The following is a 27,487-nucleotide window of genomic DNA, read 5'->3' as shown; positions in this document are numbered from 1 at the left end:
TTTCCTCTTAATACACAAAGTGCTATATTTAAATCTTTCTCAGGTGGCTAGATTTCTGCTAAATTACCACAAGCAGTACAGGTGAGCTATTGCTGATTTTGATCACATCTAAGTTATTTAAACAGTAACGTGGCTTGCAATGTCTCAACCATGCCTTCCCTCTGCATTACAAAAAAAGCAGGACATTTTTCTGTTAAACTTATTACACTGAATATGGTGTTTGTGAAGAGTACCTAACCTAATTATTACAGCGATTAGTACAGATATATTCCTAATTAACCTGTGAATAACCAGTAAAGACAGGCAGCTGTCTGGCATGTGTTCCCACAGCATTCTCGGAGCCTCGACCAAGAGCTAGTGCAGGCAGCCAAAGAGTATTCCCTCCTCCATCCAGGCAGCGTTGCCAGCGAGGCTGCAATCAGCAGTGATACTTTTATGGCTCAGGGCATTTGTCCACTAAGAAATGGATTTGTTAGAAACCTATTCATTAGATGCAGACCACCAAAGAGCCTTCAAGTACAAATGATTTGGACAGAAGCCATCTACAGTAGCACTGAAGTAGAGACTAGAAGATAAACACTTCTGTAGTGCATAGCCGTTTGCTCCAGCTATTTGGTTTGAATACACAAGGCTTAAAGAAGCATGATTAGGATATTAAAGATAAGCAGTAACGCATGATAAAGATAAGTAATAAAACTATAGTGTTCATAGGTTAAGCCACACGTTATTTTCATGCTGTGAATTTCAGTGTGACTAGCATAGTGTTCTCCTCATGGTGGTGGCTCTGACTCAACAAGTGGTCATTTGTCACTTAATGCACACAGCCAGTCATGTTATGAGTAAATAAACAATGATGAGAGAAGGTATCGCTGGCAGCTGGACCAGGGAGATGAGCTGAAACTAAAAATGAGCAAGAAAATAACACAAAAGTAATTTTTATTACGCAAAAAACATCTGTGTGAGTAAGGATTCCAAGCTGTTGTTGCTAAGGAAATTATAATGACAGTTTCAACTGTTGTTGGTATTACATCTTGATGTAGGAAACATATGCTGTGGTTGTAAAAAAAAACAGATCTTATATATGTGAATTTTAATTTTTCTATGACAGAGTCGTTGATTACAACTTACAGATTAAAATGCTGGTTCTCCCTTACTAATTAGAAATGTTGATTCTTCATTAGGCAAGGCATCATTTCTAGAGTAGATCATGTGTGAGGCCTGCAACGGTGGCAATGTCACTTGAAACCTTGAGAGGGATTTTACGGAGCTCTGAGTTCCCCAGCGCCAGCTCTAAGGTGAAGACTGCCTTCACAAGCAGGTACTTGCACCTGTTGTTTGCCTTCCCATCCTGAGAATGCAGGCTGAGAACTTCTCCTTCCAGACGTACACTTTCATTATGGCTTTCAAATAACAAGCGAGTGTCCTTCTTTTCGTGAACCAATTTTGGCATCATCCTTCCCAGGACCACTTTCCATCTTTCCACTCCTATGCTTTTGAATAAACTGAGATGAAACTAAACCATTTATAGGGAAGAGTTTTCTAAGTCCTGATCCTGGGAGCACAGTGGAGGTCTGTGTACTGAAAGGAATGCAGCCTCAGTCATTCCAGATAAGCTCACCTTTACTGAAAGACACATTGGAACAACCTTGTTTTTATAGTGAAGTCTGTGGCATAACCAGTTTCTGGAACTGTTTTAGCAAGTTCATGTGGTGACTCCAGATCTGACTTTGAGACGATTTTCAGCAACCTCAGAACAAAAAGCTTGGTCCTACGTAAGCCCCTTCTTAACCTCCACCCCACAGACTCTCCCAAAAGATCCTAGGAGGAAAATATCCTGATAGAAAAATTAGAAATTTCTGTATATTTTATTTTCTGTTTACCCTGTCATGGATCCAGATAAGTCCCCCACCCCAGAGAAGGAATACGTTAAAAAATCTCAGCAATATTCTAATAATGTAGACAAAGCCTCAAGGTCCTAGTCTCATGCAAACACTCCCCAAGAATGTGCCAGATCCCTGTTTATTTTGACTGGTCAGTCAAGTGGTGTAAATTGCACAATCCAGTCCTCACAGACACTGCAAAGAGAATTCCCTATAAATGGTGTTTTCTTCTGATAAGTCAGAATGTGGCCTGCAATGGGGGCAGTCAACCAAAAGTTGAGACATTTTAAGGTTTCTTCCACCTTGGACCTATGGCTGGTCTCCATATTTGAAGTAAGAGAATAATTTCAAATGAAGAACAAATGTTGTGAAAACATGTCTGTTTGCCAGCAATTTCCAAGTGTGTTTTCTTCTGTTTACCAGAGATCTGGAGAAATAAGACAGCCTCTTAACTAAATTGACTAAATAAAAGGAATCTGCTTTTGAAGTATATGGATTTCAGAATCAAATTTCCTTTTTCTGTGCCTGTTGGCTTTATAGGCTTGTTTACTCAAGAGGAAATGACTTGTTTTATAATGTGTTTAACATCATGTTAGTTAATCTGTGCCATAATATAGAGTTGTTTCCTTCTGTAAGCAAGCTTTTCATGTGTAAGCATGTGTGAATCTCTCACTGAAATGAGGGGAGTCTGTGTTCAAGCCTGTTCCTCTGTTTATGGAATGGACAGAAGAGCAGACTGGGTTACACAGCTATATCGAATGTCTGAGATATCTCTCTCTGTAGATACTAACTTCTTTACATTTTTTTCTCATTCCTTTCCCTTATTAATATTTTGGGAGAGTTATGCAAGCAGCTTATATGTAGAAACATCACAAAAGGAAATCTCAGAATCAGGCCCCTTCAGAAAATAATCTACAAAATCATTCATTTCATAAGGTTTCAAAATTTCCAAGCTCCTATTTAGACAACTGCCTGTAGATGGGATTATTAAAGATGACAGTCTTGAGCAAATCAAACCTCTTTATAGGCAGTTGAATAAATCATTCCCAAGTAGGGGAAAGATACAGTGACTAGTGTTTATACAGAGAACCAGCTTTCTGAGGAACAGAGAATATGCAGTCATTGAAATACTGCCTTGCTTATAGTATTCATAGTAATCAGAAAATGAGTGTGTAGATGTATTAGAAATAATCCTGTATAAATAATTCTCAGTTACTGAAATGGCTGACTACTGCAGAATATCGTTACACTAACATTTCTTAAAGCAAGATACTGTAGAGATCTTTTTTGGATAAGACTTTAAATTTTTTTTTTACATTAAATCATCAGTCCATCATCAGAAAGTGAAGGCGACATTAGCTGAGGTTCAGCTGATCCATTCATCGCTAATACATTGGGCATGGGTTTTTTGTTTTTTTTTTCATCATTTCTGATGAAGAGAATGTGCTATCTGCCCGCACCTGATGGTGCCACCCCTTTGTTGTGTTTTCAGTTTCACTTGGAAAAGATAGAATGGTAAATTAAAACTGTTGTGTGTAAGGGGAAATGTTGTGAAATGAAAAAGTACATTGAAAAATAAATGGCAATTATGGGAGAGAAAAAAACTCCAGGAAAAGCAAATTAGGAATAACATGGAAATCATCCCACCTGGCAAGGTGCATGGTTGAAGGTCATATTAGAAGGTCTCAGGACAGTTTTTCATTCCTTGTGTTTTCTTGTTTAGCTTATGGCTACACATCATGCATGATATAATTGACCATAGAGGAAAATCAGGCTGATAAGTATTTTATCTTATTTAAACTATACAGTCAATTTCTGGTAGTATAAAAAAGCTAGAACTACAGTCAGTGGTATTACTTTAAAAGGAAGAGAAACAAAAGATGTGGCAAAAGGGAATCGAGCCCATGGATGTGTAAGAGGAGGCAAATTGTTGTTTCCGGCACTGAACAAGGAAAGCCATCAATGAAGAGTTTTATGTAATTTTGTTCAGCTGAACAAAGTGGAAAATACTTAACAAAATTGCCATTTTTAAAATCTCATTGTGAATACTCAGCATGCTGTGATCATACACTGTGTAATGGTGTTTGCAATGAATAAATTGCTGTAGATACTATAATATAAATAACTGGTTTGTGCATTAAGAAGCAGTTCTCTTCATGATGGTTTCTATCTCAGGAACACTCTGAAGACAGGACTTTAGAGAATAAAAGCATCAAAGTACTCTTTGAATAATACCAGTCTGCTAAAGTGCTAGGATACTTTTAATATTTTTAGTGGTATTACTTAGAAGTGAATAATAAAATCAACTAAGTGATATTCGCTTTGGTTCTAATCTGTTGTTTTTACTGAGGCCAAAATTTATTAATTTTAAATACAACACAGCTTCAGCAGCTTCAGCCAATAGTTTTTAATGGCTCCAGTGATAGGAGGGCAGAGAAAGTTAATCACAAGAAAACAAGGATTTGGCTCATACAGGCTTTTAGCACACTGACCTCATGTGCTGCGGGTTTGCTGCAAGAAAGTAGCTGGAAGCCCCAAAGTTAAACTGCAGATCACTTTGGGTGATAAATGGACCTCTAGAAACACCTTTTTAAAACTAGAGAAGATTGACAGTGAAAAAATGCCGTACCATACTGAATTCAAGTGCTCTCAATAAGCATGAGAAGCAATATCTAGAGCTATCCTGTAATACATTACTGCTCCTTTGACAGCTCCTTGGGATCAGTTTTCCTATATATTCTTCCAATCACGTTTACCACAAACATCTTGGTTCCAAAGTGTAGATGGAAATGGTAACTGGCTTCAATAAAAAGCACATGGTAAAAGCAGGATATAACCACTTTGAAGAATTGTAGCATGGGTTAGGAAAATGTCTTAATATCCTCCTTCTTTTACTGCTTGCCTAGGGTTTGTTTTTTTTAAGTTTCTCATGGAAAGATGGTCTCAATCAGGAAGTTGGAAGACCTGAAAGAAAGTCTGATCCAGTTTTTTCAGCTGAATTCTCTCACTGTAATGGAAACTAAGTGGTGTAAGGGATTTGTATGAAGTTTCTCTTTCTGCCAAAGCCCTTCTGAGTGACAGGTGGCCCAGTCACTTCATCCTCAGTTTCCATCATTAATAATTAAGTCTAATGAAAGATACCTACCCAAAAATCATGCTTACTTCATCTAATTGTGTTGATATTCCAACATATGTAAGAAATAAATTCCCAGTAATATTGCAGGTGACAAAAATACTGGATCTAGTATAGACCCAAATTTGACTGTTAAATCATGGAAAGCCAAGCTTTTTCACTACATATAATGTCTAGTTAAACTAAAATGAACAACTCTTTAAAAATGTATATATATTGTTAATTTTCTTAGAGTAATTCAGATCTCTTGGACCTCAGATTTAATGCTGAAAAATTTCTAGGTTTAGTCTAGATAATAACGAGTAAGAACCATGTGCATTTTCCAGTATTTTGATGATGGTGGATTTTGCACCAACTAGATGAAGGAGTTGAGATGAGGATAAATTTTTAAAAAAAAAGAAAAAAGAAAAGAAAGAAGATTTTAGTAGTTTTCAGCAGATTTTCAGAGAGAGAAAAAAGGAAATTAAGAAAAGGTTATGCATTGCAAAGGTACAAATTTGAGAAGGGTTTATTTCTTGATGAGAGTTTGAGTCATCAATATTATAGCCAAACTAAACACTTATCTCTAATTCTGAAGGGGTTTATTTCTTTAATTGTTCTTTGATTTTACTGCTTGGAGACTAGCCTGCTAATTTTATTCATAGCAGAGGTGTTATTAACCATACAACTGTGCCCATTGCCACAGGCAGTCTCAGTGCTTGCTGCTATCTCTTTGTTTTTGTTTTGTAGAAATGTATTCCTTTGGCTGCTGTGGCAACTGTTTATTACATACATTTATAAAAGTACCTACTGGTATCACTGTAGCATCTGGGTAGGCAGCGGTGACTCCATTTCCCTTCCCTACGCCACTGTTGCTGCAGCACCCGCTCTGCTTGCTCTTCGTTTTCTACATCTCAGAGGAAGGGCAACAGGGAAAGAAAGGAACCAAATGAGTAACTGCTATACTGTAATAAAATCCCCCTGCACCATTTTCCAGCCACTCCTCCTTACAGTAGAAAGATGAAAAATAGTGGGATGTGTTGATGGCTGTTGATGAGAGAAAAAGAAAGGGGATGTTAGGGGAGCTGTGTGTACCTGAAGGGAGGAAGGTTCCACCATGGGGAAGGAGCAATGAATTATCACCATACAGAGAGGGTGTGGGAGAGACAACTCCCTCAAGCAGAAAATAGAAAATACAGGTGCTATGAAGAATTGTCAGCAACAAGGGAAGAGAAGGGGCGAAGAGTTAAGAGGTGGTGGCAGATCAGGTGGGCTTCCAGAATGGAGAGGAGAGAGAACTGGGAGAAAAGCAGAAGAAATTCAATAGATAACTGGTGCTAATGGCACTGCCTGTATCCATGCCAAAAACACACGGCAGTGGCTCACAGGGCTGTGATGCCAGCACTTCTCAGTGGCACTGTTTTTACATTTTGTTGAACAGGACTGGTCTGGGTGCGCAGGTAGGCCTGAGTCACCTAAGGATGTTAGCATCGGCATAGCTCCTGCTGATTTACTTCTTTCCAGATTGAGATTATCCAGCAACCACTTTGCCAGCACATCTTCACTGCTGGTCTTGTGGCTGTCCCCGAGCACCAGGACAGCCTTGAGTTCTGGTACAGACCAAAGCAACACTTTTGCTTAGGACCAGTTTCAGTATTGGTACCATGTTCAGAAAAGAGAGCACAGGTATGTACTGGGTTTATTTCAATGAGGCTTCGTCTGACCTTCTCAAGAGATATATCTCACTGAAAGCTGAATCTGCAGTCTTCTGTTTTGTCACATCCAGCTGTGCTCTTAAATTACTTTGCTAATCTTCCAGTACTTTCGTTTGCATTTTGCCCTCTGGGCAGGTGGCTTCCCAGAAGCATTCATGGAGGGCAACTACAGGCAGGATCTGCTCCGGTGTAAATGTTAGATGTGCAAGAAATGAGATTGCAAGAAACTATGTCGTAATACTTATAAATTGAGATATTCCGTGGTGAGCTTCTCTCCTCAGAGGGAGATCTCTTAAACAGTCACGTCAAGGCTCCATGTAATAGAAGAAAAGGAAGAGGAATAGTCTTGAGTGCATCCTGCTTCTTTCTGCCATCATATGTTACCGACGGTAGTTGAGAGGGACTGCATCCTCCATGGACTGCACATAAGGCAGGGGAACCCCAGTGCCAATGTGTGTTTCTGTGTGCTAAGGCATTTCGGATTAGATAATGCAATAATAATAATGAATTGCCATAGACAATGACATGAAAAGTGAGTTCATGGACAAAATCAGTATAATATCCTGGTCTATCGCCATTATAAAGGATGAGGATAAAAATGACCGTAAATGCACGTAGTCCATAGAATCTTCCCATTTCATTCTGAGTCTTGAGGAAGGGGAAGGCCTCCCAACCATCCTGCTCTCCTGTTCTATTTGGCCTGATTGCTTCCCACTCACATATTATAGTAGCATTTAAGGTATTTTGCTACCAACTGTAACTGCTGTGCATACATTTCACCTGCAAGTCTGTACGTGGGAAGCAGTGGCAGAACTAACAAATATGAGAGTGAAATAAAAAGGAGACCATTGTATGTGTTTTAACTCCTGTGTCCTGAGTTTCATACACCCATACCGATGTCATTCTGGAAGAGGAAGAAGGCTGACTCCATGTCCACCCACCCCAGCTCTTCCAGTGAGCAAAGGCTCCCCAGGAGGTTAAATACAGTATTCTGTGGAGCATCCCATCAGCTGTAGGGGAATAATGACAGCAGAGAGCTAGCGCTCGGCAAGCCATTGATAACTTCAACTCCAGGGCCTTCCTGCTCAGCTGCATCTCCTATGTTATAAACTCCACCTGGGAGATAATGCTGGGGAGTACCGGCTCCAGTGTCACATCACGTGTTTCTTGCTGGACTCCTTTCGCTCATCCTTGCAGGTTCACTAGGGTTTCAGCATCAGGGCTCAAACTGGGAGGCTGTGCTGCTGGTCTGACAGCAGAGCCCTCCTTCTACTAACCACCTTACCCTGATAGTTCAGCCACTTCCACCTGGAGCTGCCACAGCCACCGTTATTTGTCCCCTGAAGCTCATTTAGCAGCGGGTTAGCAGCAGGCAGCATGCGTATGCTCTGGCCCTGGATCAGTTGAGTTCAAGACAGATTTAGTCCACCCTTTGCCAAGCGGGTGCGCATCTGAACATCTCCTTCCAAAGATAACAGAACTTCAGGCACTGAGATATTTGGTTTGCTTTCTTTGAGATCTGTGGTTTGGTCGCCAGTAACATTAATAGAGCTGGAATATAAACCATACTGAATGTAAAACACTTGGGCTTCAGTGTGCTGGGCAGATATCCATGTAGAGAAAAGGGCAATTAAATCCTTTTGCATTATAAACCTTATAGAATAAGGCTCTGGCTGAGGTCTTGCACATAGGGGAATTTTCTCTGGTGAAGCCTGATGAGTCGTCATTCTGGTTGCCAATAATGTGGATAAATAAAAGGCTTAACAATTAGGAAGGAAGGAAAACAAAGATAATACACCTGTCAAACTTTTTGTATTATTGATGTGCAAGTGAGAAAAAAGTTATTTTTGTGCATGCTGTTGCCCTTAATGCCAGCTGTTGCCTGTGCACACGGATCAGTATTTTACATGGGCTGTACAGCCTTGCTGCCAGCAAGCACTCTAACAGGCAATGTCTTCCCACGTGCCATACAATTCAAGCTATTCTTCAAATTAATAATAATACTTACTAAAGCTTCATCTCTCGTTTGCAAAGAAAACCTTCAATTAATGTTAATCAGCTTCCTCAGAATGTGATCAGGCTGAGCTTGTAGCTGGACATGCCGAAACAGTTCAACTGGCAGATGGAGCATTTTCTGACTATTCTAATTAATGACTGTTCATTTCAGATGTTAATGCAATTAAATAAATAGTCAAAACAAATAAAAATAATATACAGTATGAAAATGCCACTATCAGAGAGAATTCTGATCAAAAAAGCGAGTTTCACTCAAACTCAAAAAGGACCCAGCCATCCCATCCTGACTAAATAAGGTCTAAAAAAGACAGGGCTGGCTTTTGTTACTTGTTGCTTCCAACAATTTCTCTGGAATTTACATTTATATCACTTCCATTTTAACCTGCTGGCATCAACTGAGTCATTGCTTCTCCGAGTATTGTACTTTTTTTTTCTGCAAAAAATGGAAAAGGATTTCCTTCCCATATTATGGGCTTTTCTTTCATGTAAGATTTAGACTGCTTCTGCTTCTTGTCTTTGCTATTTGAACTAATTGCGTGATATTTTTTTTAAAGGGTTTTGCTTTCTATGAACCTTGTATACTATAGCACTGATGTAGTCCCACATTCGTTTGAGCTTATAAAGAGTTCAATTAGCCCCTTAATGCCTGGTTCAGTCACAATTAAACCTTCCCTGTTGGCTCGGGATTGGTCTTTCTAAAGGCAGTGGAGGTGTTTTTAATTATTCATTCTCTGGTTTGTTTCTTACAGCAGTCTCAGCTGTGCTTTATTATTCAAAGGTTAATGCAAACTGAGAACTGGGTAAATTAAATTTGTTTGGCAGCTAGCAACCTGATGTATTGTAGACACTGGGAAATATGGATGGCAACACTTCTGCTATTGTGACACTTAAAAAGCCAGATTTCATCTCTAAAACAATCGCTAGTTTTGTTACTAAGGCTGTTAGAAAATGAATGTTCCATAATGTTATAGTCTCCATAGCCCATTTTTGTTAAGAAAGCACGTCACTTAGAAAGCCAAGAAGCATCAACAGCTATTATAGAAAATTGACGTAGGTACCATAACTAATGAAGTACACTGCGCGGTACCAAGTCACGCAGTTGTATTCAGGGAATCATGCAGTCAGAAGTTTTAATGAAGGGAGCCCAAGGAATATCAGGTGAAAGAGAGGTTTATTTACTTTCAGTGAACAAAATGAATAGTTGAGCAGTGAACATGACATGGTGTCGTATAATAATTGTATGCCTTGGGTACATTGTGAGGCGTGGAGCATAGCCAAGAGCTTTAATCTGTTATACACATAGGGTTATTTCACAAACCCCTGCATGCTGTGGAAATCTTTATTGCAAACATAACAAAAATTGTTTCACAAGAAATGCCTTAAGACAATACCACATCACTTATTTGAAATATCTACCAGCACTGCCTTCCTCTGGAAAATACTAATCAGATATCTAGGACTTACCATCCCAACTGACCCTAATTAAAATTCAGAACCTGTATCAGTGACCAGTGTTAGCCAGCCGTGACCCAAAAAGAAGCCTTCATATTCCTTAAGAGACCACCCAGGTAAAATAAGTATTTCTATGGATGAGCATTATGTTGTATAAAAGTAGGCTGTGTTGGCTATTTTTTTCAGGAATTGACCATTTTGGTGAGAGATTTTTCTTGTTTCACACAGAGGATTATGTTTTGTATATTTAAAATATTGTTTCAGTACTGCACTTTTAAATGAGGACTTTGAAATAACATAATCCAGCAGTTTTCTGCTTATAATTTTTTTCAAGGTAGCATAAGAAATGTGGAGTAAGGAAGACTTGTGCACTAGTGACTGGAGTCCTTAGATTTGTAACTTAGAAAGTGCAGCTGCAAGGTCATTTGTGCCCTGGTCAGCCTTTAGTACAGACTGTGCTGTATACTAATGTGTGTAATTACGCTGCTATTGACTGATGAGGTAGGTGGATGAGGAGGTAGGTGAAAATAGGATGGCTTGTGAGGCAAGACAGTGACAAGACATTGTGGCAAAGTCTCTGTATCCTCACACTGTAAGTACTTCATATCTGTCCACTAAAATATTTGAGATAAGACAGTTGGGAATTTTTCTGTGCTTATTTGAATAATTTATAATGTGATTTTAATACTTCTTCCTGGCTGAATATATCACTTCACTGACAGAGCTTAGGACACCAGTTACATGTTTTATCCAAGACTAACTTCACACATGTGTTACACAATTTTAACTTGTAGTGTTATTGCAAAACGAGTGGTACTACTAGTGGAGTATAACTGATGCAGTATATTCTTGATTGTATGTGGTTATTATGTTATATTTTTGTTTTCTATTTTAGTGCTGGACCCAAAGGAGACAACATTTATGAATGGAGGTCAACTATACTGGGGCCTCCAGGGTCAGTATATGAAGGTGGAGTTTTCTTCCTTGACATTACCTTTTCACCGGACTATCCTTTTAAACCACCTAAGGTTAGTAGGAGGATATTGAAAGTCTGAGAGGAGTCCTCTTCTTGTGATATTTTTTAATGTGTTTGCTGGTATATCATTATAGGATGAAACATGAACCTTTCAAGGCAATAATGAATATTTAAACTGAGTATTTTAATAGAAAAAATTTAAATAACTGCCTAAAATTTGCCTGCATGTTACCAATATAGCTGGATGGATATGGATTTATATGGCTAAAGGTTGCATAGTTTCTGGCAGTTATTTGTTTGATTTGGATTGGCTTCTAATATGAAAGCATTTATATTAGTTGCACTCTTTATAAGCTGCTGAAGATATTTAATCTTTCCTGTTGATCCATATCATTCAGCAGGGGTCTGTGGCAGTCTGACAAAAATATGCACCTTTTGCACTACCCTGTATAAATTTCTGCAGATGCAAGATACACTGTTGTTCATGAAGTTATAAGTAATAGTTTTATATCACTTTTCTCAAAGAATGCGGAAATACGGCAGTAAAGGCAAGAAACTGGAGTGAAAGAGATTTACAGAATTCCTTATGGATTCGTTTGCTAATGCTGTCAATAATGACTCCAACCACAAATGTAGAACTGTACCAGTGACTTGAAGGTGGCAGATCATTACCATGATGGAGTAGGCTCAGAATATCAAACAGGAAAAATCTAGTGATAATGAAGACTGGAAAAACAGAAATGGGATGAAATGCAGTAGTGCAGACTGTCATCGATAATCAGTAGCAATAATTGCTGAGGGAGGGTGGCACAATGGAGCTTTATTGGGTGATCACAGGATTATTAAAAACCACCTGCCTGATGCATCTATAAAAATGAGGCAAAAAAAATCCTCTGGCATTGCCTGTAGAGATAAGGAATTCCCAGTGTCATACACAAGACACTTGTAAGACGTTATCTGGATGACTGAGTGCAATTCTTCACACACGTGTTCACTAACAGGAACAGAAACTGGGAAAATTCACCCCACAGGGCTATTAATAAACTCAAAAAAATGATGGGCCTGTCTTTTATGAATCAAAGTGAAAAGAGGTGAATTGTTCACATTGCCAACATGAAGAGTGAGGGTCTGGAACAGCTCTCCAGGAGGAGACGTGGAAGAAAATGTATTTATTTACCTACTTTTTCGCACATTTGAGATTGGTATATCTCATTGGTCTATAATAGATGGGTATTGTATTACAAGAGAGTAGCTGATTCCTATTTGATTACCATGAGTACACTATTGAAAGACAAGTGTTTATAAACAGAATTTCTATGCCATAGTAGTAACGTTTGTAGTAGTTAACATTGGTATAATAAGGAAAAGTTTTTTAAAAGAATAAGAGGTGTGAATTTGAAGTACTTGTCATTCTGTAAATTGGACTTTCCCAACCAGTGACCTAAAGAAAGATGGGTCAGTATAGCAGTATTAGAGATGGTGTAACTTTGTTTCCCACTTTTAGTGTTCCAGTTTAGGGAAGCTTTGAGGTTACTGGCAAGTCTTACAGGGATTGTACACCTTGCTGACTGCACATTTGCTGATTTAGATAACTGTGATTGCACAGTGAAGAAAGAATTTGAAAGTTTATAACTTCTCCTTCAGTTAGAGCTTTGGGCACACAGAGCTCGCGCAATGCCCTGTTCTTCCTGCCTCGCTCCCAGCCCAGGCCAGTCCAGGTTTCTTACTTGCTATATACAAGATCCATTTTGGCAAGCTCTTTCTGTTTGCTTCTTTGCTGGGCTTAGACTGTTTGTAGTAGTCGTAATGCAAGGGTTACATTCAGTACCCCAGCAAATTAAAGTTATGTTATTTAGGGGATATTGACATATACACTAAATGGATTTGTTGAGTATAAAATAGAGCTTGAAGTTCTCTCAAGCGATTCAAACCTAATACATGAAGAACTAGATGTGAAAGACAAGTTAGAGGGATATCTTTTGTCATTCTCTCTGTTAAATCTGTTGAGTCTTGAGGCAATATGTACAATGTACATCCTTTTAAATAGAAGGTGAAGGTCCAGCTTGCTGTTTCACCATGAGGTAAAGACTTTTTCAGTCCACACTCAGTTGCATTTAGTGACTGTATTATTTTGAGACATCTGCCTTTATCTTGATGCCAGTTGTCATTGTAAGAAATGTGTGCATAAAAATCATATGAAAATGTACTGCTTGATAAAGGATGAGAGAGTAGATGGTGACATACTGTGTTACTAAAAGGCCAGTATTTATGATGAGAGAAGTTGTTATCTGTAAGAAGGTAATGAGTACACATGCACAGGGGACTAATGTCAGATGTAATTAATATGTCACTAACATATTTTATACACGTGAATTCTTACTCTGTTCACTTCAGCCACTATTGTAAATGACCCCGATTTTCAGTCCCACTCTAGAATCTCTCAAACTGCTGCTATTTTGTTACATGTGCTGTCCAGACACTAAGAAACTAATTCATAGGTAAAATAGTTTGGGAAATCCCTTAAATAAAGCAGTGTGGGATGATCACTGCTTGTCATAAGGTTGCTGCTGCCAGTCAGTATTATTGGGAAATGTTGGTTAAATATGTTCTCCACACACTTACTTCTATCAAAAGAAAGGTGGTGAGTACATGGAACATAACATATGGCCTCACAGGATGGTGCTGTCTGTGTCACTGGATGTGGACATCTCTTCTACTTCACCACAAGATTTGTGATATTTGGTGCTGTTCTTAAAATCATGGGTCTCGGGGTTATGGGAACAGATAATCTTAGATTTTTTTTCTAAGTATATTCCTACTCTTCATGGCTCTATCATCCTAAAAAATGTAGAGAAAAGTACAAGACTATGGAATGTACTGAGAAAGACATAAAATGTATTCCTGAGTGCCGGCAAGATTACATCCCTGTAAGTACGTAACAGAAAGAGTCTAATTCACATTTCTCACTATGATTGAATTCATACATTCCTCCTGAGATTTCTGTGGGTCATTTTCATCCCTCTTTTACTATGAAGTACAGATACATTTAAATGAGTACTGTCAAAATTGATCTTCCAAAAATGTGACCACAAAAGACCTGGGAAGAAACAGAAACTGTATTTCCCAGATGCAATTACTTGACCCAGCCCGAGGTTCCAAAGGCAAATGCCCATGTCACATAGCACAGTTACTGTTAAAGGGCCTAATCCAAAGGGTTTTAAAATCTGCACAAAGGTTTCCACAATCCCTTTTCTTTATCTGTTCTCAGCTGTTGTGCACTCTGTTGTCATGCATGTGTATGTTGCACATGGATGTTGGGAAGGGTAAAATAATTTTGATATAAGAAAAATATACTGAAAGTAGATTCTGGATAAGTATCTTTTATTTTTATTATTATAATTATAATTGAAATACATTTGTGGTGTAACCACTGTTTGGTCTGTAAACACTGTTGATGCCTGTTCTGATCATTTGGCACCCTGCTGCATATTGGAAAACATTAATTACAATAAGATTAAGCATCTGAGAGCATATTTGCACGCAAAGAAAATGTTTGGGCTATATTTTGGGTTTTTTTTAACAAATGTTTAAAGTAATTTTAATTTGTTCTTCTAGATAGTTAACCTCCTTTCTCTCCTTATCTTTATCATTTAAAAGAAACTGAGTCACTCATTCCATTCAGGTTTTGTGTAAAGAAAAAGTATCTATCCCAGACTTTCATTTCTTCAGGTTTTCTTCAGCTTTTACACCTTTGTTGCCTTCAACATCACATCCTCTTAAAATGTTAAAGTTTTATCTCTCTTCTTTACATCCTCTAATTATACTGTGTGGCCCAATTCACATTGCTGTATTTTGTATAGTCAAGTCAAGGATTCCAGTCTGTCCCAACCAGTCTTTCCCCTGGAGGTCCATAGTTTTCTTTTTGCCTGTCCTTACCTGTCAGTGTCTCTCTAAAGTTAAGCATAATGTCAAATTAAGTTATTCTTCACCAAAACAGAGTATATCATGTGATAATTCAAAGTGTGTTCAAAGTTCATGATACTCATTTTTTCCCCTTTGAAGTCAGACTATTTCAGTCTTTCAACTTTGTCTCATGCCTTGAAACTGGACTCCAGACTTTCAGAGACAGAGGTCGCTGACCCTTTCAGCTTTGCTTTCCTTTTAAATCAATGACATTTGGCTTCACTCACAACTGCAGCACACTCATGCAGAGGAGGGAGTTGTTCTTCCCCCAGAAAAGTTTATCTGTGTGTGACTGATGCAGCTGAATAGGAGTGACAGAGAGCCATCACAGCCTAACTCCGATTTATCCCTACATCCAGAGAACAAGATTTATAGAACAGCTCATCTGAGAACTGACAAATTAGCTTTGGCTTTCTGGGAGGCTCTAATCAATTAAAAATATTTTCTCGCCTGCACTGTGAGGAAGCTTCTGTATCGGCGCAGAAATTAGCTGAGCACCCAGTTGGCTGAGTCAGCAAGAAAGCAGACAGCCTGCAGAATAGCCGTTCTCTTTTCAGCCGCATCCTAAGCATCATGCTGGTTTTATGAGGTGTCAGGCAGGAGGAAGGTATGGAACAGACAAAGCAAGGTGGAGATGTGGGCATGATCTCACCTTCTGCTAAAGGCCAGATGCTGCTGAGGCTTCAGCCTTGGTCACAAGGTGAGGTTTCACTTCAGCCCCAAAATACAGCAATACTCCCTTGTAGTGCAGCTGGCTGAAGAACAGAGAAAGTTGTGCCCTGTTCAGAGCAGTCACTTAAAAGAAATGAGTAAAAATACTTAGATGGCCTGCCAAGGAAATAACCTTATATTTTTCCAGTGCCTTAATGACCCCTCAACCTTTTTTAGAAATACCTTTGAGATTTAGTTGTCCTGCTAACTATCTTCCTTTCATCCTTAACAGATTCAGACAGTTTGCCCCTTGGCTTTAACAAAGAAAAGCTCACTCTCTTGCTCTGTCTCTTTCTTTGGGGTGTTGAATGGGATATATAGCTACACATAGATAGATGTCTCCTGTGGGGAGGGGTGGGCGTGCATCTGTGGGTGTACATATGTGTATATATATACATGTATATGAATAAGAGGTATCACATCATTTAGTCAGCCTGATCTGACAGAAAGAATTTTCAGCTCAGTTTCTGTCCTCGGTCCACATAAGAAATCGGTGAATTCCCTAAGTATGCAAACTTTTGATCTGAGATCATTTAAAGTTTAGCCATCACAACAAATTAACACTACATCATAATGTACACTACAGTTATTGAAGGGAAGGCGGTAATTTCATTATCCTGCAGACTGTCCCTCCAGAGCAGGAAGCCTTGACAAATCAGAAAGCCGTACCATGGTCTTTCATACAGGTGTTTGTAGAAAAATGAATGCTCTTCTAAAGAACTCTCCCCACAGGAATTGCCACTGCAGTGGTGTCTGCATTTTCATCAAGAATAATCTTTATTAATAACTTCTACTCTCATATTTGACTGCATTCAGTCTATTACAGTGTCAATTCAATTTAGCTGTAGCTGATACAATAAGGATATATCTATCATTATCCTAGTACTCTGCTAGCTTTATTTTTGAATTTGAGTGATTTATAAAATCTCTTAATCCCAACTCTACAATTAATCTTGCTAGGGACTCTAATCTCAGCTGACTGAAAAATGGTTTGCAGGACTTGAAAGCTGCAATATGCTAAATCACCTCTGAATCAAAATTAAAATAACAGAAAACTCTATTTCCTCCTCGTAAATCTCATATGTCTATCAACTGACTGAAAAATTGTTCTCAGCATTTGAAAGCTGAGCTGTTCTAAATCAACTGTTGCACTGCAAGGAAGGTCTTTTTCTTTTGCAAATGTCGTGCACAATGTCAATAGAATCTGGTCTTAGTGGCAATATTAAACATATCTTCAATTTGTTATATGTAGTTGTCATATAACACTAATCTCTATGCACTAAATATCATTATATGGAATCCCCTTGTGGTACAAGCTTTCTACTTATTTCAGAAGTTCAGCCTCATGTACAGGAGACAGGTCTTTTTATTCTTGGCTTTTGCCCTGCTTTTTCATACTTATTTTATATGTGATCAGCTGTTAAGGACACTTTTATCTGCAGTGGAATAGAAAAAGAGTGTTTACAAGTCTAGATGAGAAAAAATAAGCATTCCTTGATATTTCTAACCTAAATTGTTAAAATTAACCTTATAAAGCAGACCCACATTTTAACTCGCATAGGTCACTGTTAACACAATTTACATTTGAAGCTCTCAAATTTGGAATAACCTGAATAACAGCCTATTTGATCATAGCTATTTACCATCTCTGCAACCCAGGTGTACGCTGGGCTTCAATTGCCTCCCACCTAAATATTGCCATCATATGGCCAGCCTTCAAATGTCTCCTGTCACTAGAGATGGTCTCCTGTCACTCATTACGTCCATTTGCCTCGTCATACTCTCTTATAGCCTCTGTCACATCACATTACCTCCCAGTGTTGTGCTGTGCTGCTCACAACTTTTCTCAGCTGCCTCCTGTCCTCCCCATCCTCCTCCTCCTCCCTGTGGCCTGTTGGTCCTTCACCTGGCACTTTCCCAGACTGCTGCCTCCCTGGCCCCTTCGCTGTGCCTCCGCGCTCCCTTGTTCCTTGCCTAGCCTTGCTATTTACATCTTCTTGCTGAGAGCAGCCCGTGGATCCTTCATCCATGGCAGTAAATGGAGATGGCAGGTTTTCCCAGTGAGCAAAGACTTTGGGTGGCTGCAGACAGAAATCAGATGCACCGGAGTCTTTGGGAGGGAGACTTGGACAACGTACCACCAGCAGACCCTTGTCAGAGTTATCAGCCCAAGTCCTCCTCTTTCCAGGCACGCCAACTGCAGCATGCAGTTCCCACGATTGCACCACCTGCAGGGAAACTCCGTTCCTTCCATAGGTCCTGTATCTTCAGGTGTAACCTTGTTGAGAGAGAGCACAAAGTCCAAGTCATGTACACCATGTCGCTGAGTGCCTGGAAGCATGAAACTCAGCACTGGGCAAGGTGGCAAGCACTGGAGGTGCTAAGCACTGAGTGGGGTGCTAAGCACTGGGTGAGGTGGCAACCATCACTAGATCCATATCTGGTTTTATCTGGATGCCTGGAGGAGTGTGAGATGAGGCGGAAGCCTCGTGTTCCCAGTCCCTCATTTCTTTCCGCCCCAAACAAAAGGAGCCATTACCTCTACCCATGCAGGTGTGAATTAACAGACTTTGTGACATTAACATAACTGATAAGGTTGTCTATAGTCATCCCCACCGGCAAGTATGCCCGGTGATGTAATGCAGAAATTTGAGTATAAATATCACCCCAATTTCGGCCCAAGAAGCGGGACAGGATGAACTCAGAACCATACCGATGACTGGACAGATTGACAAATTCACTCCCTCTCCATCCCCACCACTCGGGTCACCTTATGGGTAAGATTATTTACCTCAGCTAATGCTGACTAATATATTTCCTCCTCAGGTTCATATTCCCTGAGTATATTTTATATTTCTCCTCAGGTACATTTCTAGGTTTCACTGGGTGTGTTCCTGGTTTTGCTCCACTGTATTTCAGTTCAAACGGGCTTGTTTATTTGCCAGGCGGCCAGGCTTACTGTGGGCAAGTTGCTGTATTTGTTGTTGTTGTTAGTGTTTGTGTTTCATAGTGCGTCGTTGTTGGTATTATATTAGTTATACAACCTTTAGGGTACCTGTAGCTTTTCAATTTATCACCAGCAATCCCAAAGAACCTGTAAATGTTGCTGTAAATAAACGAATACTATTTGTTTCCCAACTTGCGTCTGTCGCATATTTGGTGCCAGCCTCACAAGACCGGATTTATTTCCCTGTTTTTCACAACAAACCTATAGGGCAATGTGCAGTGATACAGGACTTGGGACAGGTCAAAGCCAGGCAGCTCCTTAAGAAGCTTGAATGTCGCTCAAAATGACAGAATCACAGAGGAGTGAAGTGTAGGACAGAGATGCAAGGAGAATTTTTTCAGGCTGAGAAAAGGATCAGTAACTGCATTCTATTACAAATAGATGCAAAAGTCACTTTTAATAGGAGTAATACTGTGTAAATCTCTGAGATTTCCTTTGAATTCAGTTAGCTGATAATTCTTCTAGTAATTGCCAAATTGAATTGCCATTTCTTCTAATTAATAGCCTTCTTTTCCTCTCTCCTTTTTTTTTTCAAACATACCAATCAATTTATTTAATCTTGGTGAAAATGTCCCTATTGAACTAAAATCTTCCCTCTACAAAACTTTGTTTTATCTTTTCTTTTTATTTCCTATAAATACCCAGTACACAACACTCCTCAAAAGGGCCTGTAGAGGCATCTGATGGGGAATATCTTCTGCCTCACAGCAGTGGTTTTCATACTGCCTGTCAAATATATTTTCAGGAGTATTTGTGATGTCTATTGGATGTTTCAGAAACTACGTAATTCTGCCATATCACACACATTTTACCACTGCATAGAATCCACACATGATCTAAAAATACATCTTATATCAGTGTTATTTCTTGCCCTCTTTTGCACACATACATATATATACACAGATGTGAGAGAAATAGTTTTCTATACATTGTTACTATAGAATAAGAGAAGATGAACTGATGAGGACAGAAAACTACAGTTTTCGGGTCGATCTGCCTAGAACTTCTCATGTAGAAAGATTACCTCAATATTCAAAGGCTGTTAAAGTAGGACTAAGGTGGGGGGTGGACACAAACAAAACAACCAAAACCAAAAACACCCCAAAAAACCAAACATTTTCCTTAGAATAAAATTTAGAACTTGAAGTGTCTGCCACAGCCTGCCCCTGTGCCCAGAGCCCCACGCCTGCTACATCTGTCTCTGCCTCCATTCCCTGAGCACCCCTGGGAGCTCCCTTCTTACAGAAGCGTAGCAGAATTAGGAAGAACAAACAGTAAAACACCAGGTGCTGTCTGTTACATGGCGATATACAATTTTTTCATGTAAAATAAAACCAGTGCTGTGTGCTAGGCTTACTCACATTTAGGTGAGAAGAGTTGGATTGCTTTAATGCAAACATGAAGCAGCACTTTGGTGAACTCAGAGAGGTGCGCATATAGGACGATATAGCCTGCATGCTTTAAACTTCAAATAGGAGGATTTGTTTTGTAAAAGTTAAGTGACCAGTACATCTTAAAAAATTGTACTCTCTATAAAAGAACTTTATTTCTGACTTTCCGTATGGAATTACTAATTGTAAGAAAGATTATGCTGATTAAGTGAAAATCATTTTATAAAAACTTGTACTGACTTTGTCAGAGAAAGCTTTTGATATTTTGCATCTTACAATATTGTTTCTATTCTTAATGTCCCTAACCCAGACTGTAATCCATTTCCCTTGTTCTCTCCTGCCTTTCCTTTATTTTCAGAAAAATGTGTACAGTTTAGGATAATTTTTTATTTTCCCTCTCAGATATATCAAAGATTACCAAGGTCTCTTTTTACTTTTTCTGCTATTAAATCCATGTGCAAAATGAGTACATTAATGTAATGTATTACTGTGCTCATTCAATTTTTTTCCCTGCAATGGTCTGTTCAATGAGACAGTGTGAGCAGTTACCCAGCCTCATAATTACCATGAATATAATGAATAATTACTCATATTGCATACTGTTTCATTTTCAGTAATATTAAAGGTTAACTCATGTGTATGCTATTATATCCATTTTAAATTGTTATCGCTTTTGGCTAGCTATGTCTCACATGGTGCATTTTGCCGCAGAAACCCAGAATAGTTTGTATATCAGACTTTTCTGTAGATCAAGCAAAAATTATTACAATTTCTTATTTCCTGCTAATGCAGATGACATATATATTCCTCCGATAATATAAACTATAGCAATTCTTTACCAACTAAAATTAGGTGTGAGCAAGTCTTTTAAGAACTGACTGAAGTTCTTTTCTTCTTTTCTGCGCTTTAACAGTGAGCAACACGTGGTCAGTCATTTATTATGCACTTTATATGATAATCCATTAAGTATCTCAACAATTGTTCATGTGCATGCTACAAATCAGCAGTTACAAAGCAGAGATGGATCATCCTGTCTTAGAAAGGCAGTCTCAGTGCTGGGTACAGATAAAATTAACTGCTCTCTCGAAGAAATTTAAGGATGATAATCAATGTAAAGGTTATTGCATGAACCATGCCACTCAGAACTATAGATATTTTTCTTTTGGGTTGTTTTAGAGTATTTTTCTAATATGACTAAAGAGTGTAGGCCTGATCTTGTTTTTATTATTCTCTCTATTCAAGCAGACAAATCTATTGCTCATAAAGTCTGACAAACTGAGATGGGAACTACTTACTCCCTCCTGAGCTCCATGAACATCATCATAAAGGGCATCATATTTTTTAATATATACATAACCTTTTCTGTATGCAGTACAACTTCTTCCACTTCAGGTAGTGCCACTGCAGTTTTATTAAAACAGAACTCTGGGGGAATATTTGAGAAAGACAGAAGTTTCATTTCAGGCAGGCATGCAGGATTGCACCCTTGTAAGAAATGAAAAAGCTTGAAAGAAACTTTCCAAAACTGCAGGAATGAGAGCCCTGGGATCTCAGCCCAGCTTCCAGCCTTGGCCAGGCAAAAGGGTTTGGTTTTGTTTGTTCTCCTGTTGACTCTGGGAATCCTTCCTCTCTCCCTGCAGTCACCAGGCTTCAGTGGGAGGAATGAGAAACAGGAGGTGGGGGCTTGAACCCAAACAGGCTGAAGAAAGCAATTCCCGAGCGTACGCTGTAACCCCTTATGTGCTAATACGGAGAATCATTTTCACCAGATACATTTTTGAAGAGAATCACGAGTGAGTTCAGTGGCGTCTGCAAGTGCATGAGGTGTGTTTGTGGGGCCGGCCCTTTCAGACCTGCAGTGCCTTGATGTGCCTGTCTCTGAATCTCACAGCAAAGGTTAAACAAGTCACACACATGGATGCCAATGCCACGGTGGCTGCTTGGGTTTAGACCTAACATAGGAACATTTGGTGCAAAAGACAGTGATTTTAGGTCTGCTAAAAGGACTACATCATGCTGGAAAACTGGTGTTCAAAATCACTCTGAGATCCAGGAGTGATTTATCTTGCCTACAACCAGTTAGCTCCAATCACTTGACTGAAATCCATCTTAATTACCATTCCCAGGTTTTATAAACAATCTTTTTTTAGTCCTAAAACTTATTCAATGAACAGCCAGCCATGGCTTTACATGTACTTCTTTTCTTTCTAATAATTTTTTCTCCCTTGTTTTAATAGATAACCTCATTTTCTTCTTAGAGACTCTATAAAGATTTTTTTTATTTGTTTAATTCCATTTTACAGTACTCAGAGGGATTGGCGTTCAGCAGTAGATAAACAGATTATTTTATTATTGTTTACTTCCAAAACTGATTGAATATAAATTCCTTGTCATTACCTTTCAAAAGCTTGTTTATAGTACTCTTACAGTTTTCAAAGGATAGTCCCATTTTTCCCTATTTCCTGTAATTCATATTCTTCTGACCTGCACTTTTATTCAACAAAAATGAGATACCCTCTTAAAAATGCAAAATCAAAGAGAGTAAATCCAAAGAGGACACTCATCATTCAAAAAAAGATAAATTACTCCTCAACCATTCAGTTGTCTGAGGATAACTTCTGCTGTACACCCACACACTCCCTTGAGCCCCTGCATAGGATTGTTTAGGTGTTTTCATTAGGGGATAAATAAAATCAGAGCGCAACCTTTATAGGAACCATTTAAGTGGCATCAGAGGGAAAATATGACCATAATAAAGGAAATGCAGTTCCCCTGGAATGGTATTATCACTTGGTTTCTCTCTACACATATAATAGCAACAGCCCTGCATAACTTTAAAATGTGGGTATGGTAAACACAACATCCAGAAAGTTACATATCAGCATTTCCCACATTAGCTGCAATTTGAGGCAATACCTGGATGAGGAAAGAAATATGTCATCCCAGTTGTACTGTGTGCTGCTTTAGCATAAGAACACCATTACCTGCCATCATCAGTCCACAGCTCCCAGTATATTAAGGCCATCACTAACACAACTTCTTTTGAAATTCTGAAAGCTTTGATTTTTTTTTGTAATTAAACTGTCTCTGTATATTTAGGCAGGTATTTTAAAGTGCACTGGTGCATTTGGCGAGTCAGTGACATATTTGTCAATGATAAGCATCAAGCCTTGTCTTGTGAGTGGGTGCCTTCCTCAGTGTCACGGGTTTAAGACATGCTCATAGTGAAAAAATGCTATATTTCAGGTCTAAGCATTTGCTAAAAATAGCCTTCCAACTGCAAATGGGTGTAGTCTCACCTACATTTATCCACCAGATACCCTAAGATGGCAATAGAGTGTTGAACAGTTTATGAAAGACGTGAATTACCTCCATTCATCCCAGTGGCTCTCTGAATCCTACCAAATTCCCAGTGTCCCTGCTTCAGTGCTTCAAAAGCAGCTCAGTCAGGGGAATGCGTGGCAACATGCCTGTCCCCTCAGCTGACGGCCAAACAGCCACAAGTTAAAACTACAGGTGCAAATTGATGGCCTTCTCTTAAGCAGGTTACAAGCTCAGACTGACCCATCTATAAATAATTTAGAGGGCATAATTTAATCTGTGCAATGGATTTAGTGTGTTTCCCTCGCACTCAATGAGACCATATATATCTTATTACTCAGTATATTCAGATATCACTGAATAAAGCCCTCCAATTTTTCATCATAGAAGCATAGGAAAGCACCTTTGTTCAGGAAAAATAAATAAGCAAAACCTTTAACAACATACTGAGAAATAAGTATACAATACTTAAAATTAAGCAGGTGCTGAACTGTTTGCCCGAGTCATGGGACACCCTGCTTGGAAGCAGTCCCTGATTTGCTTATATCTGAAGTGTAATAGTGCCGGGAGTTAATCTATCTGGGAACTTATTGAGCACTGACCTACAATTTACAGGATGCTCTTCCACACCAGCTCCCTTTGTGGACACTTTCAACATGCAGTTTGTGTAAGATAGCTTACCACTTTTGTGTATTTTTAAACTTCCTCGTTCAAAATAGCTTCCCTTTGTAGACGAACATTTAATCTTATCACTAAATACTATTTTCTTCATCTTGCAGAAGACTTCTTCCCTCCAAATGCTGAGTATGCTTGGACTCCTAATGAGAGGGGGAAAAAATAGATCATCTGGTTATAGTGTTTGAATGAATTGAGCTCATTGTGCCAGAAATATTTTAAATTCTCATAAAAGTCCTGGAAGTGAAGCACTTGAGCTGAAAAACAATAAGCAAAACCACAACTGGAGGGGAAAAAATGAAAGAACCTACAAATATGTAGGGCATGGAGGAGCAAACTATTACGTTTTCCTGTTAATTGGCAATACCTTTAGATACAGCTGCATTTTAAAAATGGATGAATTTGCTATGCTGGGATCTCTGTTACAGAACTCACCAGTGTGTGACACTGGGCTCCAAAGGTGCTTTCCCAGATTTATGTGGAAAAGTACTTAGGAGGAAAAGTATTTCTTGTTGAATCTAGTGTTTTAATACCAGATATCTACTACCTTGTCTTCACATTATTTTGTCAAAGCTGCTTGATATAATCCAAAGTGGCAGAATTGTTCAGTGTTTTAGAGAATGACTTTTTTTTAATAGAAGTAAAACAAATACCATGTTATTTCATTTGTATCCTCTCTTCTGCTTATTGCCTGATCTCAATCCCACTGAAATCACTGAGATTTCTGATATTGAATAAAACCAGAACAGGAGCATGCCTGTCATCAATTTCCATTACTCTCCAGAAGTTGGTTTATCTGTGTGGTAGAGCAGAGATAGATGCATAAGCACTCCTAGTTATTTGCCCTTTCCAATCCTGGAGATTTAAGCACAGCTTGCTTAAATTGGGGTGTGTTTTGTCTCCTGCCTAATCAGCCCCTCTGTTTGGCAGGGTTAGGTAGTCCATGGTGAGGTAGACCACTGAAATTGTACATCTTAACTTCAGATGTTATGAACATGTCCTTAAAACCATCTGCTTTGGTTTGTCATTTGGGTAGAACTGATGGAGAAATTAGGCCTTAATGGAGACCCCCAAGAGGTTGTTTTTTATGTTATCCCTTTCTATCTGGTAGCCCTGGTATTCATTCTGAACTACAAAGTGGACTTTCATATCTGAAATTCTTTTAAAATAAAAGGCCTATATCTTTGACTTGAAGCAGAAGTACATAATTTTTGACTAAAAGAAGTCATCTTCTCCTTGGTTTGATACGATCACCTGGGAGACAATATAAAATGGATATAGAAATCCTCAAAATCAGCTACAAAAAACCAAAAGGTGTTTGTAAGCAATTCTCCTGATTCAACTGAAACTTAATATTTGGAAATAAAAGCATCTTATTTCAGTGACCTTTCTCAGAGGTACTTCATTTTACTTTTTTCAGGATTCACTGGCATCCAGTCACTGGCATCACTGATGTAATGCCCCCACATTTTTTTTCCAGCTTAATCTATTGGGTCAAATGGTGAAGTGATGAAAAATCTGTCTTCTTCTGCCATCCTTCAAAGCGGGAGTAGCTATGAGCCTGAGATCAGGGGCTGGAATAGCTTTTTTGGCCCCATACAAAAATAATGAGGTTGATGAGACCAAGGCAAGAGGAAGCTCAGGAAACATGTCCCATTCTCACCTTGCACAGACAAGTTCCACTGCTGGCCACAGGTGGAAGAGGCAGACTTTAATTTCTTTCTTTTCTTATGAATATCCGTATCTTGCCCAGTCTTAAACTGACAGTAGCAGAGAACTCTCATTTCAACCAGGAAAGCAGAATGTTAGTTCATATATTTTTTTAATTGCTTAATAATTGTGTAATTATTGGCTCGAGCACTGTTGTACTTAGACACACTGTCTTTTCTAGGTAACATTTCGGACAAGAATCTACCACTGTAATATTAACAGCCAAGGTGTCATCTGCCTGGACATTTTAAAAGACAACTGGAGCCCAGCATTAACCATTTCTAAAGTTCTCCTCTCCATCTGCTCCCTCCTCACAGACTGCAACCCGGGTAAGATGAATTAACTTTCATGTTTGTGTTCATTCTCAGTTCAAATTCAGTCAGCTACTAGGACTTGGTCCATGTGCTGTTTTACTGCTACCTGCTCAAAAAAGACAAATATGTACATTCCAAATGCCATTTATTTAAATTAAGGCATAGTATAGGAAGCAAGCACAATTTTAGGAGCTCAAATTAATTTTTAGTACTTCAGAATAAAAATCTTCTATTTCAAAAAGTTTAATCAATAGAAAATACCTTGTAGTAGGCACTAATTTGGATATTACATCCAGGATATTAGTAGCAAGAAATATTAATGTGTTAATAAATATTGAAAAGATAGGCTTTCATTTAAATATGCTGATAATATGGTCCCTGAAAAGAATATTAATAGTACTGACAATAATAGATGTCTAGCACAGACTCTACAAATAATGAAAATTAATTTAAATGAGGTTTATTCAATATACTGGACAGCCAGTATGAGCATTCAAAGCAAGCTGTCATTAACTAGCAGAGCACTTAACCTCTTCCCTCAGCTGTTGTAGATTTGTTTTCTGCCATTGACCACTAGATCTGTAATTTCCACTTTCTCTTACCTTATTTACCAATGAATGATTCTGACTGTAGACTTGGAAAATCGTAATATATAGAAATTATTAAAAAATCATTAAAGAAAAATTAAGTGATCTATTTACATATCATGAGGGTTGTTGCTGGTATTGCACACTTCAATATTTTATTCTAATTGGCCATCTAGTTTTTAAACCTGTTTTTAAACTTTTCTCCCCAAAGGGCTAAAAACTGCTTTGCAAAGGGCAGAATGAGATTCTTGTGTATTTAAGCACTATGTCAAAAGCTGTGACAGAAGACTGAATAATTTCAAAGCTCAAAATAAGGTGAAAGGGGGCAAAAATGCAATTGACTGGTTTTATTTTCATATGGGTTTGTTACTGTATATAGCGTTAAAACCCATGGCATTCCTTCCAGCTAAGAGATGGAGGGGTGGTGGAGCCCCATGTTACCGTTTCAGGTACATTTATTTCAGGTGTGCTGGATGCTCTCTGCTTATGTCTCTGAAAGATTGACTTCTGCTGGTGTCTACCCCAAAATATGCAGAGGTGCCTGCAGGAAGTCAGGTCGATCGGTGGCAGAAGTGTAAAGCAAAGCAAATTAGTATTTGTTCATGTGTCTTAGAGACCAGGTAAAGAGCTGCAAATGCTGCAAAGCTGTGATGGGAC

General features: G+C 38.7%; 1 protein-coding gene across 1 annotated transcript in view; it reads left to right on the top strand.

The window, feature by feature from the left end:
• Positions 1 to 26,258, top strand: part of LOC104536192 (ubiquitin-conjugating enzyme E2 E2-like) — a gene marked incomplete at its 3' end in the record, with an annotated part of 50,489 nt that extends 24,231 nt beyond the window's left edge. Inside the window, exons 2-3 of the mRNA XM_010178751.1 lie at positions 11,071 to 11,203; positions 26,111 to 26,258. Coding sequence (XP_010177053.1) covers positions 11,071 to 11,203; positions 26,111 to 26,258 — 281 coding nt within the window. The remainder of the gene's footprint in view (positions 1 to 11,070; positions 11,204 to 26,110) is intronic.
• Positions 26,259 to 27,487: the final 1,229 nt, after the last annotated feature.

This window comes from Mesitornis unicolor, unplaced genomic scaffold (assembly GCF_000695765.1).
Source record: "Mesitornis unicolor isolate BGI_N332 unplaced genomic scaffold, ASM69576v1 scaffold44890, whole genome shotgun sequence".
NCBI lineage: Eukaryota > Metazoa > Chordata > Aves > Mesitornithiformes > Mesitornithidae > Mesitornis > Mesitornis unicolor.
Note: the sequence above shows the minus strand (reverse complement) of the source record. Positions and strands in the feature narration are given on the sequence as shown.